At 41.4% G+C, this 15,800-nt stretch overlaps 1 protein-coding gene and 1 pseudogene across 1 annotated transcript in view; one reads left to right on the top strand and one right to left on the bottom strand.

The window, feature by feature from the left end:
* Positions 1 to 14,382, top strand: part of LOC124596553 — a 90,719-nt gene extending 76,337 nt beyond the window's left edge. Inside the window, exon 5 of the mRNA XM_047135741.1 lies at positions 13,991 to 14,382. Coding sequence (XP_046991697.1) covers positions 13,991 to 14,139 — 149 coding nt within the window. The 3' untranslated portion in view covers positions 14,140 to 14,382. The remainder of the gene's footprint in view (positions 1 to 13,990) is intronic.
* A 995-nt stretch (positions 14,383 to 15,377) lies between these two features.
* Positions 15,378 to 15,495, bottom strand: LOC124555350 (annotated as a pseudogene).
* Between the last annotated feature and the right edge of the window lie 305 nt (positions 15,496 to 15,800).

Genomic DNA, 15,800 nt, shown 5'->3' with positions numbered 1-15,800 from the left:
GCTAGTAGAAATCCTTGGGTAACAGAAGAAATATTGAATTTAATTGATGAAAGGAGAAAATATAAAAATGCAGTAAATGAAGCAGGCAAAAAGGAATACAAACGTCTCAAAAATGAGATCGACAGAAAGTGCAAAATGGCTAAGCAGGGAGGGCTAGAGGATAAATGTAAGGATGTAGAGCCTTATCTCACTAGGGGTAAGATAGATACTGCATACAGGAAAATTAAAGAGACCTTTGGAGAAAAGAGAACCACTTGTATGAATATCAAGAGCTCAGATGGAAACCCAGTTCTAAGCAAAGAAGCAAAAGCAGAAAGGTGGAAGGAGTATATAGAGGGTCTATACAAGGGCGATGTACTTGAGGACAATATTATGGAAATGGAAGAGGATGTAGATGAAGATGAAATGGGAGATATGATACTGCGTGAAGAGTTTGACAGAGCACTGAAAGACCTGAGTCGAAACAAAGCACCGGCAGTAGACCACATTCCATTAGAACTACTGACGGCCTTGGGAGAGCCAGTCCTGACAATACTTTACCATCTGGTGAGCAAGATGTATGAGACAGGCGAAATACCCTCGGACTTCAAGAAGAATATAATAATCCCAATCCCAAAGAAAGCAGATGTTGACAGTTGTGAAAATTACCGAACTATCAGTTTAATAAGTCACAGCTGCAAAATACTAACGCGAATTCTTTACAGACGAATGGAAAAACTAGTAGAAGCCGACCTTGGGGAAGGTCAGTTTGGATTCCGTAGAAATATTGGAACACGTGAGGCAATACTTACCCTACGGCTTATCTTAGAAGCTAGATTAAGGAAAGGCAAACCTACGTTTCTAGCATTTGAAGACTTAGAGAAAGCTTTTGACAATGTTGACTGGAATACTCTCTTTCAAATTCTGAAGGTGGCGGGGGTAAAATACAGGGAGCGAAAGGCTATTTACAATTTGTACAGAAACCAGATGGCAGTTATAAGAGTCGAGGGGCATGAAAGGGAAGCAGTTGTTGGGAAGGGAGTGAGACAGGGTTGTAGCCTCTCCCCGATGTTATTCAATCTGTATATCGAGCAAGCAGTGAAGGAAACAAAAGAAAAATTCGTAGTAGGTATTAAAATCCATGGAGAAGAAATAAAAACTTTGAGGTTCGCCGATGACATTGTAATTCTGTCAGAGACAGCAAAGGACTTGGAAGAGCAGTTGAACGGAATGGATGGTGTCTTGAAGGGAGGATATAAGATGAACATCAACAAAAGCAAAACGAGGATAATGGAATGTAGTCGAATTAAGTCGGGTGATGCTGAGGGTATTAGATTAGGAAATGAGACACTTAGGGTAGTAAAGGAGTTTTGCTATTTGGGGAGCAAAATAACTGATGATGGTCGAAGTAGAGAGGATATGAAATGTAGACTGGCAATGGCAAGGAAAGCGATTCTGAAGAAGTGAAATTTGTTAACATAATCAAGTATTGACTTAAGTGTTAGGAAGTCGTTTCTGAAAGTATTTGTATGGAGTGTAGCCATGTATGGAAGTGAAACATGGACGATAAATAGTTTAGACAAGAAGAGAATAGAAGCTTTCGAAATGTGGTGCTACAGAAGAATGCTGAAGATAAGATGGGTAGATCACATAACTAATGAGGAGGTGTTGAATAGGATTGCGGAGAAGAGAAGTTTGTGGCACAACTTGACTAGAAGAAGGGTTCGGTTGGTAGGACATGTTCTGAGGCATCAAGGGACCAATTCAGAAGGATGTAGGTTGCAGTAGGTACTGGGAGATGAAGAAGCTTGCACAGGACCACAGACCACAACAACAACAGCACTAATGATAGTACTACTCCTTACAAGACCATCCAAATCATTCTCAGAATTTTGAATACTTTGTTTCATTTTTCGTTTACGACTACTTTTTCCGGACCAAGAAATGCTATAAATGTACGTTAATTGCTGTAAAGTTAGTTCATACTGCAGCCTTTGTGTGTAGAGTGTTCTACTGTAAATGTAGCTTTGGGGTTCTTCTTCTTTCATCTTTTTCTCAGTCATACTGTGGATCTCCTACCTTTTTTTTTAAGTCATCAGTCTTCTGACTGGTTTGATGCGGCATTTCATCTCAGAGTAGCGACTGCCCCCTCCGTTATTTGCTGGATGCATTCCAGACTCTGTCTTTCTCTACAGTTTTTACCCTCTACAGCTCCCTCTAGTAACATGGAAATTATCCCCTGATGTCTTAACAGATGTCCTATCATAATGTACCTTCTTCTTAGCAGTGTTTTCCATATGTTCCTTTCCTCACCGATTTTGCGGAGAACCTCCTCGTTTCTTACCTTATCAGTCCAAGTAACTTTCAACATTCTTCTGCAGCATCACATCGCAAACGTTTCGATTCTCTTCTGCTCCGATTTTCCCACAGTTCACGTCTCACAACCATACAGTGCTGTGCTCCAAACGTAGATTCTCAGAAATTTCTTCCTCTTTGATACTATCAGACTTCTATTGGACAGGAATGCCTTTTTTTGTCAGTGGTAATCTGCTTTTTACGTCCTCCTTGCTTCCGACCGTCATAGGTTATTGTGCTGCCTAGGTAGCAGAATTCCTTAACTTCGTCTACTTCGTTATCCAAAATTGTAATGTTAAGTTTGTCGCTGTTCTCATGTCTGCTGCTTCTCGTTACTTTCGTCTTTCTTCCATTTACCCTCAACCCATATTCTATACTCATTAGAGTGTTCATCCCATTCAACAAACCCTGCTGTCCTTCTTCACTTTCACTGAGAACAGCAGTGTCATCAGCAAATCTTATCATTGACATCCTTTCACCCTGAATTTTAATCCTACGCTTGAAACTTTCTTTTATTTCCCACAGTGTTTCTTCGATGTATGGATTGAGCAGTAGGGGCAAAAGACAACATTCCTGTCTTAAAACCTTTTTAATCCGAGAACACCGTTCTTGGTCTTCCAGTTTTATTTTTCTCTCTTGGTTCTTGTACGTAGTGTACATTACCCGCCTTTCCCTATAGCTTACCCCTATTTTTTCCAGAATTTCGAACATCTGGCGCCATTTTACAATGTCGAACGCTATTTCTAGGTGGACAAATCCTATGAACGTGTCTTGATTTTTCTCCAGTCTTGCTTTATCAACCGCAATGTCATAACTACCTTTTTGGTGCCTTTACCTTTCCTAAACTTAAACTTGTCGTCATCTAACAGATCCTCATTTTCCTGTTTCATCATTCTGTATATTATTCTTGCCAGCAACTTGGATTCATGAGCTGTTAAGCTGATTGAGTGATAATTCTCGCAGTCGTCAGCTCTTGCTACCATCGGAATTGTGTGGATGGCGTTTTTCCGAAAGTCTGATGGTAACTCGCCAGTCTCATTCATTCTACACACCAACGTCAGTAGTCGTTTTGTTGCCGCTTCCCCCAATGATTTTTAGAAATTCCGATGGAATATTATCATGCCCTTCTGCCTTATTTGAAGTTAAATCCTCCAAAACTCTTTTAAATTCTGATTATAGCATTGGATCCCCTAACCCTTCCCTATCGACTCCTGTTTCATCTTCTGTCACGTCATTAGACAAACCTTCTCTCTTCTAGAGGCCTTAGGCACTCTTTCCACCTATCTGCGCTCTCCTCCGCATTTAGTAGCGGAATTCCCATTGAACTCTTAATGTTATCGCCCTTGATTTTACTTTCACCGAAGGTTGTTTTCACTTCGTATGTTCTGAATCCGCCCTTTCGATAATGCTTTCTTTTCCGATTAGTTCACATTTTTAATACTGCCATTTCGCCTTAGCTTTTCTGCACATCTTATTTCTTTCTATCCTAAGTGACTTGTATTTCTGTATTCCTGAATTTCACTGAACGTTTTTGTACTTCCTTCTTTCATCGACGAGCTGTAGTATTTCATCTGTTAACCATGGTTTCTCCGCAGTTGTCTTCCTTGTACCTTTCCAATTCCGTGATTATGCTCCTAAGAGATGTCTATTCCTCTTCAGGTTTACTGCCTACCGAACTATTCATTATCGCAGTGTCTACAGAACTTAATTGTTCGTGACAAGTCTCTTAATCTTCAGCTTTCTCTTCATCATTACTAAATTGTGATCGAAATTTGTAACTGCTCCTGTGTACGTTTTACAATCCAATATCAGATTTCGGACTCTCTTCCTGACGATGATGTAATCTAATTGAAATCTTCCGTATCTCCTGACCGTTTCCAAGTGTACCTCCTCCTCTTGTGAGTCTTGAACATAGTATTCGCTGGTACTAACTCATATTTATTGCTGAACTCTATTAGTCTTTCTCCTCTCCCATTTCTGCTACCAAGCCCACATTCTTCCGTAACCGTTTCTTCTACTCGTTCCCCTGCAACTGCATTCCCTCATGACTATTAGATTTTCATCTCCCTTTACTTAATGTATTACCGGTTATGTATCATCATATATTCTCTCTGTCTTTTCATCTTTAGCTTGCGGCCTCGGTACGTAAACACGAACTATCGTTGTTGGTGTTACTTTGGTGCTGATTCTGATGAGAACAATCCTTTCTTTGAACTGTTCACAGTAACTCAGTCTCTGCTCTACCTTCCTATATATAACGAATCCTACTCCCGTTATACTATTTTCTGCAGCAGTTGATATTATTCTCTAATCATCTGATCAGAAATCCTTGACTTCTTTCCATTTCACTTCACTGACTCCACTATAAACTAGATTGAGTCACAGCATTTCCCTTTACAGATTTTCTAGCTTCCCTACTACGTTCAGAGTAGAACGTTGTCCTTTCGTTGGTTATGCAATATTTTTCTCATGGTCACCTCCCCCCTGGATGTACCCCCTCCCCCCCCCCCCCCCGGAGATCCAAATGGATGACTGTTCCAGAATATGTTATCTGTTGCCAGTTGAGAGATCATCAAGATATTTTTCTTCAGTTAGAGGCCACATTTCCTTTGGATACACGCTGTGTCTTTAATGCAGTGGTTTCCATTGTCTTCTGCATCCTTACGCCCTTTGCTGATTCTTCCACCTTTTGGGGCAGTATCCCACCCCTTGAACCTCTGTCAGTTTCTCCGCCCTCTTTGACAAGGCCGTTGGCTAAGTGAGGAATGCCTTCTTATGCCGGAAGTCTCCGGCCGCTTTTGCTGATGGTTTTCATTCAAAATCGGGGACCGAGGACGTTTTCATTGCTAATCACAGACGCTACCCCTAGATCACATCTACCTAGCGCTTTGAAATTTAAGACTTATTTTGGTACTCTTGAATCTGGCAATATTTGTAGACGTTCTGGCCAACTTTGTCGATTAGATTAATGTAGGTTAATTTTTACAAAGAATAAAACAGCAACCAGCCACTGTTAACACTGCTGTTTATTTAGGTAAATAGAGCCTTTACCGGTTTCGAACTGGCAAGTTCATCAGACGGCTGTTCACATGATTTTCAAGATACACTTTACATTATCGTCCGTTTCCGATTTTTATTATTCCACTCTGGCCTTGTATTTGTGTGTTGTTGCCCTACGGTAGAAAAACAGTGTTAGAAACGCCTTATGTGAAAATAACTGGCCGGCTAGAGTGGCCGAGCGGTTCTAGGCGCTACAGTCTGGAACCGCGCGACCGCTACGGTCGCAGGTTCGAATCCTGCCTCGGGCATGGATGTGTGTGCTGTCCTTACGTTAGTTAGGTTTAAGTAGTTCTAAGTTCTAGGGGACTGATGACCTCAGATGTTAAGTCCCATAGTGCTCAGAGCCATTTGAACCATTTTTGAAAATAACTAACCTCCAAACGATGAACTACAGCGTAAATAAATATGTGAGGTTAAGAAACTGCAAAAAGGTGGGAATTTAAGGAGATGGGACCTGGATAAACTGACTAAACCAGAGGCTGTACAGAGTTTCAGGGAGAGCATAAGGGAACAATTGTCACGAATGGGGGAAAGAAATACAGTAGAAGAAGAATGGGTAGCTCTGAGAGATGAAGTAGTAAAGGCAGCGGAGGATCAAATAGGTAAAAAGACAAGGGCTAGTAGAAATCCTTGGGTAACAGAAGAAATATTGAATTTAATTGATGAAAGGAGAAAATATAAAAATGCAGTAAATGAAGCGGGCAAAAAGGAATACAAACGTCTCAAAAATGAGATCGACAGGAAGTGCAAAATGGCTAAGCAGGGGTGGCTAGAACGCAAACGTAAGGCTGTAGAGGCTTATCCCACTAGGGGTAAGATAGATACTGCCTACAGGAAAATTAAAGAGACCTTTGGAGAAAAGAGAACCACTTGTATAGATACCAAGAGCTCAGATGGAAACCCTGTTCTAAGCAAAGAAGGAAAAGCAGAAAGGTGGAAGGAGTATATAGAGGGTCTATACAAGGGCGATGTACTTGAGGACAATATTATGGAAATGGAAGAGGATGTAGATGAAGATGAAATGGGAGATACGATACTGCGTGAAGAGGTTGACAAAGCACTGAAAGACCTAAGTCGAAACAAGGCCCCTGGAGTAGACAACATTCCATTAGAACTACTGACGGCCTTGGGAGAGCCAGTCCTGACAATGCTCTACCATCTGGTGAGCAAGATGTATAAGACAGGCGAAATACCCTCGGACTTCAAGAAGAATATAATAATCCCAATCCCAAAGAAAGCAGATGTTGACAGTTGTGAAAATTACCGAACTATCAGTTTAATAAGTCACAGCTGCAAAATACTGACACGAATTCTTTACAGACGAATGGAAAAACTAGTAGAAGCCGACCTTGGGGAAGGTCAGTTTGGATTCCGTAGAAATATTGGAACACGTGAGGCAATACTTACCCTACGGCTTATCTTAGAAGCTAGATTAAGGAAAGGCAAACCTACGTTTCTAGCATTTGAAGACTTAGAGAAAGCTTTTGACAATGTTGACTGGAATACTCTCTTTCAAATTCTGAAAGTGGCGGGGGTAAAATACAGGGAGCGAAAGGCTATTTACAATTTGTACAGAAACCAGATGGCAGTTATAAGAGTCGAGGGGCATGAAAGGGAAGCAGTGGTTGGGAAGGGAGTGAGACAGGGTTGTAGCCTCTCCCCGATGTTATTCAATCTGTATATCGAGCAAGCAGTGAAGGAAACAAAAGAAAAATTCGGAGTAGGTATTAAAATCCATGGAGAAGAAATAAAAACTTTGAGGTTCGCCGATGACATTGTAATTCTGTCAGAGACAGCAAAGGACTTGGAAGAGCAGTTGAACGGAATGGATGGTGTCTTGAAGGGAGGATATAAGATGAACATCAACAAAAGCAAAACGAGGATAATGGAATGTAGTCGAATTAAGTCGGGTGATGCTGAGGGTATTAGATCAGGAAATGAGACACTTAGGGTAGTAAAGGAGTTTTGCTATTTGGGGAGCAAAATAACTGATGATGGTCGAAGTAGAGAGGATATGAAATGTAGACTGGCAATGGCAAGGAAAGCGTTTCTGAAGAAGTGAAATTTGTTAACATCAAGTATTAAGCAGCTTTACTGTATGATTACATGATGATGGCGTCCTCTTGGGTAAAATATTCCGGAGATATAATAGTCCCCCATTCGGATCTCCGGGCGGGGACTACTCAAGAGGATGTCGTTATCAGGAGAAAGAAAACTGGCGTTCTACGGATCGGAGCGTGGAATGTCAGATCCCTTAATCGGGCAGGTAGGTTAGAAAATTTAAAAAGGGAAATGGATAGGTTGAAGTTAGATATAGTGGGAATTAGTGAAGTTCGGTGGCAGGAGGAACAAGACTTCTGGTCATGTGACTACAGGGTTATAAACACAAAATCAAATAGGGGTAATGCAGGAGTAGGTTTAATAATGAATAGGAAAATAGGAATGCGGGTAAGCTACTACAAACAGCATAGTGAACGCATTATTGTGGCCAAGATAGATACGAAGCCCACACCTACTACAGTAGTACAAGTTTATATGCTAACTAGCTCTGCAGATGACGAAGAAATTGAAGAAATGTATGATGAAATAAAAGAAATTATTCAGATTGTGAAGGGAAACGAAAATTTAATAGTCATGGGTGACTGGAATTCGAGTGTAGGAAAAGGGAGAGAAGGAAACATAGTACGTGAATATGGATTGGGAGACAGAAATGAAAGAGGAAGCCGCCTGGTAGAATTTTCCACAGAGCACAACATAATCATAACTAACACCTGGTTTAAGAATCATGAAAGAAGGTTGTATACATGGAAGAACCCTGGAGATACTAAAAGGTATCAGATAGATTATATAATGGTAAGACAGAGATTTAGGAACCAGGTTTTAAATTGTAAGACATTTCCAGGGGCAGATGTGGACTCTGACCACAATCTATTGGTTATGACCTGTAGATTAAAACTGAAGAAACTGCAAAAAGGTGGGAATTTAAGGAGATGGGACCTGGATAATCTAAAAGAACCAGAGCTTGTACGGAGATTCAGGGAGAGCATAAGGGAGCAATTGACAGGAATGGGGGAAATAAATACAGTAGAAGAAGAATGGGTAGCTTTGAGGGATGAAGTAGTAAAGGCAGCAGAGGATCAAGTAGGTAAAAAGACGAGGGCTAGTAGAAATCCTTGGGTAACAGAAGAAATATTGAATTTAATTGATGAAAGGAGAAAATATAAAAATGCAGTAAGTGAAACAGGCAAAAAGGAATACAAACGTCTCAAAAAAGAGATAGACAGGAAGTGCAAAATGGCTAAGCAGGGATGGCTAGAGGACAAATGTAAGGATGTAGAGGCCTATCTCACTAGGGGTAAGATAGATACCGCCTACAGGAAAATTAAAGAGATCTTTGGAGATAAGAGAACGACTTGTATGAATATCAAGAGCCCAGATGGAAACCCATTTCTAAGCAAAGAAGGGAAAGCAGAAAGGTGGAAGGAGTATATAGAGGGTCTATACAAGGGCGATGTACTTGAGGACAATATTATGGAAATGGAAGAGGATGTAGATGAAGATGAAATGGGAGATATGATACTGCGTGAAGAGTTTGACAGAGCACTGAAAGACCTGAGTCGAAACAAAGCCCCCGGAGTAGACAATATTCCATTGGAACTACTGACGGCCGTGGGAGAGCCAGTCCTGACAAAACTCTACCATCTGGTGAGGAAGATGTATGAGACAGGCGAAATACCCTCAGACTTCAAGAAGAATATAATAATCCCAATCCCAAAGAAAGCAGGTGTTGACAGATGTGAAAATTACCGAACTATCAGCTTAATAAGTCACAGCTGCAAAATACTAACACGAATTCTTTACAGACGAATGGAAAAACTAGCAGAAGCCAACCTCGGGGAAGATCAGTTTGGATTCCGTAGAAACACTGGAACACGTGAGGCAATACTGACCTTACGACTTATCTTAGAAGAAAGATTAAGGAAAGGCAAACCTACGTTTCTAGCATTTGTAGACTTAGAGAAAGCTTTTGACAATGTTGACTGGAATACTCTCTTTCAAATTCTAAAGGTGGCAGGGGTAAAACCAGATGGCAGTTATAAGAGTCGAGGGACATGAAAGGGAAGCAGTGGTTGGGAAGGGAGTAAGACAGGGTCGTAGCCTCTCCCCGATGTTGTTCAATCTGTATATTGAGCAAGCAGTAAAGGAAACAAAAGAAAAATTCGGAGTAGGTATTAAAATTCATGGAGAAGAAATAAAAACTTTGAGGTTCGCCGATGACATTGTAATTCCGTCAGAGACAGCAAAGGACTTGGAAGAGTAGTTGAATGGAATGGACAGTGTCTTGAAAGGAGGATATAAGATGAACATCAACAAAAGCAAAACAAGGATAATGGAATGTAGTCTAATTAAGTCGGGTGATGCTGAGGGAATTAGATTAGGAAATGAGGCACTTAAAGTAGTAAAGGAGTTTTGCTATTTGGGGAGCAAAATAACTGATGATGGTCGAAGTAGAGAGGATATAAAATGTAGGCTGGCAATTGCAAGGAAAGCGTTTCTGAAGAAGAGAAATTTGTTAACATCCAGTATTGATTTAAGTGTCAGTAAGTCATTTCTGAAAGTATTCGTATGGAGTGTAGCCATGTATGGAAGTGAAACATGGACGATAAATAGTTTGGACAAGAAGAGAATAGAAGCTTTCGAAATGTGGTGCTACAGAAGAATGCTGAAGATTAGATGGGTAGATCACATAACTAATGAGGAAATACTGAATAGGATTGGGGAGAAGAGAAGTTTGTGGCACAACTTGACCAGAAGAAGAGATCGGTTGGTAGGACATCTTCTGAGGCATCAAGGGATCACCAATTTAGTATTGGAGGGCAGCGTGGAGGGTAAGAATCGTAGAGGGAGACCAAGAGATGAATACACTAAGCAGATTCAGAAGGATGTAGGTTGCAGTAGGTACTGGGAGATGAATAATCTTGCACAGGATAGAGTAGCATGGAGAGCTGCATCAAACCAGTCTCAGGACTGAAGACCACAACAACAACAACAAGTATTAAGTGTTAGGAAGTCGTTTCTGAAAGTATTTGTATGGAGTGTAGCCATGTATGGAAGTGAAACATGGACGATAAATAGTTTAGACAAGAAGAGAATAGAAGCTTTCGAAATGTGGTGCTACAGAAGAATGCTGAAGATTAGATGGGTAGATCACATAACTAATGAGGAGGTGTTGAATAGGATTGGGGAGAAGAGAAGTTTGTGGCACAACTTGACAAGAAGAAGGGACCGGTTGCTAGGTCATGTTCTGAGGCATCAAGCGATCACAAATTTAGCATTGGAGGGCAGCGTGGAGGGTAAAAATCGCATAAGGAGACCAAGAGATGAATACACTAAGCAGGTTCAGAAGGATGTAGGTTGCAGTAAGTACTGGGAGATGAAGAAGCTTGCACATGACAGAGTAGCATGGAGAGCTGCATCAAACCAGTCTCAGGACTGAAGACATGAACAACAACAAGTGGTTATGACCTCACATATTTATTTACGCTGTATTTCATCGTTTGGGGGTTAGTTATTTTCACATAAGGCGCTTCTAACACTGTTTTTCTACCGTAGGGCAACAACACACCAAAAATACTTCGCCATAGTGGAATAATAAAAATCGGAAACGGACGATAATGTAAAGTGCATCTTGAAAATCATGTGAACAGCCGTGTGGTGATGAACGTGCCAGTTCGAAACCGGTAACGGCGCTATTTACCTAAATAAATAGCAGTGTTAATAGTGGCTGGTTGCTGTTTTGTTCTTTGTAAGAATTAAGCTACATTAACTGTACACAGCCATGGTCTCAGCATGTCAGTTTTAGACAAAATAGCATTGTCGATTAGACTTGATCTTCTCATTTATCGGATATATACCCAGCTCTGCTGTTGTGTCTTTGTTTCTTAGTCAATCTAATCTTGTACATCCCTTAACTTCTGTTAGAAATTTCATTTCTGTCACTTCTATTCTACTTTCTTGTTTTGTAGTAATTCTCCAAGTTTAACTACCAAATAGCAAAGCAGGGATGGCCATTATGTTATAAAACTTGATTTTTGTGTCTTTTCTCACTTTATTTCTCAATGTTCTATTGGTTGTTCCGCGTATTCGTTGGTACTGTATATGGCCAGGGAAGGGGGGAGAAGGTTGTTACGTATTCCTCGTGAGGACAGTGTGCAGGAGGTCGAGCGGTCAGGACTTGAGAGTGGGCATCCAGGGCTGCTGTTAAATGACAAAACAGGAAATTAGGTACAATAAAGAGGATGCATTTCAATGTACGGTGTACAAGGAGCGCGCCTAGGGTCGGATGTTAGCAGGTTCAGGCCAGTCTAGGAGGTCGAACAATTAATTAAAATGGGCAACGGAAGGGGAAGCGGTTCTTGTTAACTTACGTTGGTGGCCGGTCGTGAAAAGCAGAGCCAGAGGCTCTGCCTTCCAAAAAGACGTCTGTTCTGCTCGAGGTCTGGATTACAAGAGACAGAGGCAACTGTGTTCTGCACCGCAGAAAACTCCAGCGTCCAAACACGTGACCTGTATCCCACTCACGCTATTGGCTAAAACCAATGGCGTGAATTCGCTAGCAGTTTCAGCAGATGTCTCAGGGCGTCTCTTGTCAGCAGCTTTAACTGGACAGAACTGCTTCGGTTTTGAAAGACAGGTAACTTGTGTCACTTAGCCACAGCGTAAGTTGCTCTAGGAGTAAACTTGTAAAGATTTGACAGGGCCTTTGAAATAAAATTTTTAAACCAATTCCCTAAAATATTCCTTGACTGGCTGCCACCGTGTACACTTTTGATATTTCTGCAGTTTTTTGTCGACTTAGAGTTCATTCCGGTAGCCTAAAATATTTCCCAGGTAACTGAAGTGACTAACGAGTTCAATGGTTTTGGTTCCTATTATGACCTTAGCCTCAGCGGTTTTGTCCCTCTGAAAACCATCATTTTTGTCTTCGAAATGGGTATTTTCGTATTATATTCCTTAGAAATTTGGTTCAGTCTATAGACGGAACTTTGTAGCGATATCTCGCTATCATGTACGTTTACAAGATGGTGTGCAAAAAGGATAGTATTAAAAAATATCATGTGATAATTTCAAGCCCGGATCAGTGTGTTATTTGCATGCGTAGTAATAGACGGCAAATCATCGAGTAAAACTGAAGTGACATCAGGTATTCCCCAGGGAAGCGTCCTGGGACCTCTGCTGTTCCTGATCTATATAAATGATCTGGGTGACAATGTGAGCACTTCTCTTAGGTTGTTCGCAGATGATGCTGTAATTTACCGTCTAGTAAGGTCATCCGAAGACCAGTGTCAGTTGCAAAGCGATTTAGAAAAGATTGCTATATGGTGTGGCGGGTGGCAGTTGACGCTAAATAACGAAAAGTGTGAGGTGATCCACATGAGTTCCACAAGAAATCCGTTGGAATTCGATTACTCGATAAATGGTACAATTCTCAAGGCTGTCAATTCAACTAAGTACCTGGGTGTTAAAACTACAAACAACATCAGTTGGAAAGACCACATAGATAATATTGTGGGGAAGGCGAGCCAAAGGTTGCGTTTCATTGGCAGGACACTTAAAAGATGCAACAAGTCCACTAAAGAGACAGCTTACACTACACTCGTTCGTCCTCTGTTAGAATATTGCTGCGCGGTGTGGGATCCTTACCAGGTGGGATTGACGGAGGACATCGAAAGGGTGCAAAAAAAGGGCAGCTCGTTTTGTATTATCACGTAATAGGGGAGAGAGTGTGGCAGATATGATACGCGAGTTAGGATGGAAGTCATTAAAGCAAAGACGTTTTTCGTCGCGGCGAGATCTAATTACGATATTTCAGTCACCAACTTTCTCTCCGGAATGCGAAAATATTTTGTTGAGCCCAACCAACATAGGTAGGAATGATCATCAAAATAAAAAAGAGAAATCATAGCTCGAACAGAAAGGTTTAGGTGTTCGTTTTTCCCGCGCGCTGTTCGGGAGTGGAATGGTAGAGAGATAATATGATTGTGCTTCGATGAACCCTCTGCCAAGCACTTAAATGTGAATTGCAGAGTAATCATGTAGATGTAGATGTAGATGTAGATGCTTCGATCACATTGTGAACCTTTATATTAAAAAGTGTGTGTGATGAGATTCACCCCTGTCGAACCCCTTGGTTTATCGCTTTGTCTTCTGATATCCTTATTTTTGTAGTTCTATATAGATTTTCTATCACCTTTATTGTTTGCGAAGGATATCTGTTCTTGTGTAATAAGTTCGCATAAGATTTCACCATCGAAATGGTCGAAGGCATTCTCTAAGTCTATAAATGAGATGTGTGTTTCTCTGTTGAACTTTCTCTGTTTCCATATAATTTGTTTAAATGTGGAAACATTATCAGTATAGGACGTTGCTTTTCTGACGCCATTGTTCTTCGGATGACAGATTTCGGCAATAATTTGTAGACGTTGGCATTCTAATGCTAAATGTGGGTAGATTGCACAGCTAAGAGTTAAACCAGAATATATTTTTCTTGTGTACGTCGAATGCTTCCAGAGCCAGCTGTTTGTGCTTGTGACAGGTACCATCTTCACGTCCACGTCGGAGCAGACCGGCGTAGACACGAGTGGGAAGCCAACCTTCTCGTCAGTGACGGCGACTGGAGACAGCGCTGGCCATCTGGTCGTGACCACCAGCGGCAGCGACAAGAAGAAGGAGACCAAACAGTGAAACCACTGCCCACCGTGGTTCGTGTCGTATATTGTAAATATCAACAGCGGATGTCGTCCCATATACAATCTCATTATCTGTTGACAGCGCTATGAGGGTCATGTAGGGGCACGGTATGTGGCTACTTGGTACTGAACAGTGGAGAAGGAATAGGAATTGTCTCAGAGTACACTATCCAGAAGTAAATTTATGTTTGCTACGTAATGCGGTATATACTATGCCCGAACCATAACGCTCTAATAACGGTGGTCACTATGTTAGGATGAGAGGTATGAAAAATACATAATACTGTACCAAATTACTATGTTATTACTACTTCCTTCTTTCCCAATAAAAAGCTTTTGACATAATTTGTAGTTAAGTCAATGACGTGCATTATGTATGAGGTACCAAATGCGCAGTGTATTTTTCAACATTTCGTTATTAATTTGCCCTATTTACATACATTCCTAGTGTAATATTTAAAATGTGACGGTGAGTAGCACTTCATCAAACAATGTAGCAAAATGGTAATAAACTCTGTATTTGCATTGAAATGTTATTTACAATACAAAACGCCAGTAATGACGCCTCATACGCAAATTTATAAAATTTTCGTGTCTCATTGATGGTACGTGAAGTTTACTGCTTCCGAATCTTTTTCACTGAGAATGCCTGCAGCATTCATCTGTCCTCACCAGACTTTCGTCAGTAAGCCATCAAGGCTAAAACTACTGAATAGAACAAGATTTGTGTAGCACGCAACACCAAAACATTGCGTGAAACTGAAATGAGCTTTTTGTGAAGAATGGCATTTTGATTGTATGGAGACGATCGTGACTACTATATTTTCTAAAATAATTGTCATTTCCAGACACAATCGCATTTATGTTTTCATGTTGTTCCTATAGACTCAAACAGTGCTCTTCAAATCAGTGCGCAAGATACGAACACATTTTATAGCACTTGCAGTAAAGGAACAATTCAGACACGGTGATCATGTATGTATGACATTGCTGCCTATCATACAGCACCATCTGTGAGCGAATCGCTTGTACTCACTCCGTCTTCAGGCCACGAGTGGCCTACCGAAACCATCCAACCGCCGTGTCATCCTCAGTGGAGGATGCGGATAGTACGGGCGTGGGGTCAGCACACCGCTCTCCCGCTCGTGATGATGGTATTCTTGACCGAAGCCACTACTATTCGGTCGAGTAGCTCCTCAACTGGCATTACGAGGCTGAATGCACCCCGAAAAATGGCAACAGCGCATGGCGGCCCCGATGGTCACCCATCCAAGTGCCGACCACGCCCGACAGCGCTTAACTTCGGTGATCTCACGGGAACCGGTGTATCCAATGCGGCAAGGCCGTTGTCAGAATATTCCTGAAATGGACTGGCCTGCCCAGAGTCCTGACCTGTATCCACTGGAACATCTTTGGGATGAGTCAGAACGTCGTCTTCGCTCCGAAACCCAGCCTCAAACACAACTTTCTCTAGTTTCGGATCTTGAGGAAGAATGGACCATCGTTACTGCACAGGCATTCCGACACCTTAACGAAACTGTCCCGAGCAGATTCAAACCATCGTAAAGTCTAAGCGTTGACACACCCTACATTAAAGTCCACTTATACGTACCCGAATAATTTTGACCCGATAGTGTATCGTCCTTACTGCATTAT

Source organism: Schistocerca americana, chromosome 1 (genome assembly GCF_021461395.2).
Source record: "Schistocerca americana isolate TAMUIC-IGC-003095 chromosome 1, iqSchAmer2.1, whole genome shotgun sequence".
NCBI lineage: Eukaryota > Metazoa > Arthropoda > Insecta > Orthoptera > Acrididae > Schistocerca > Schistocerca americana.
Note: the sequence above shows the minus strand (reverse complement) of the source record. Positions and strands in the feature narration are given on the sequence as shown.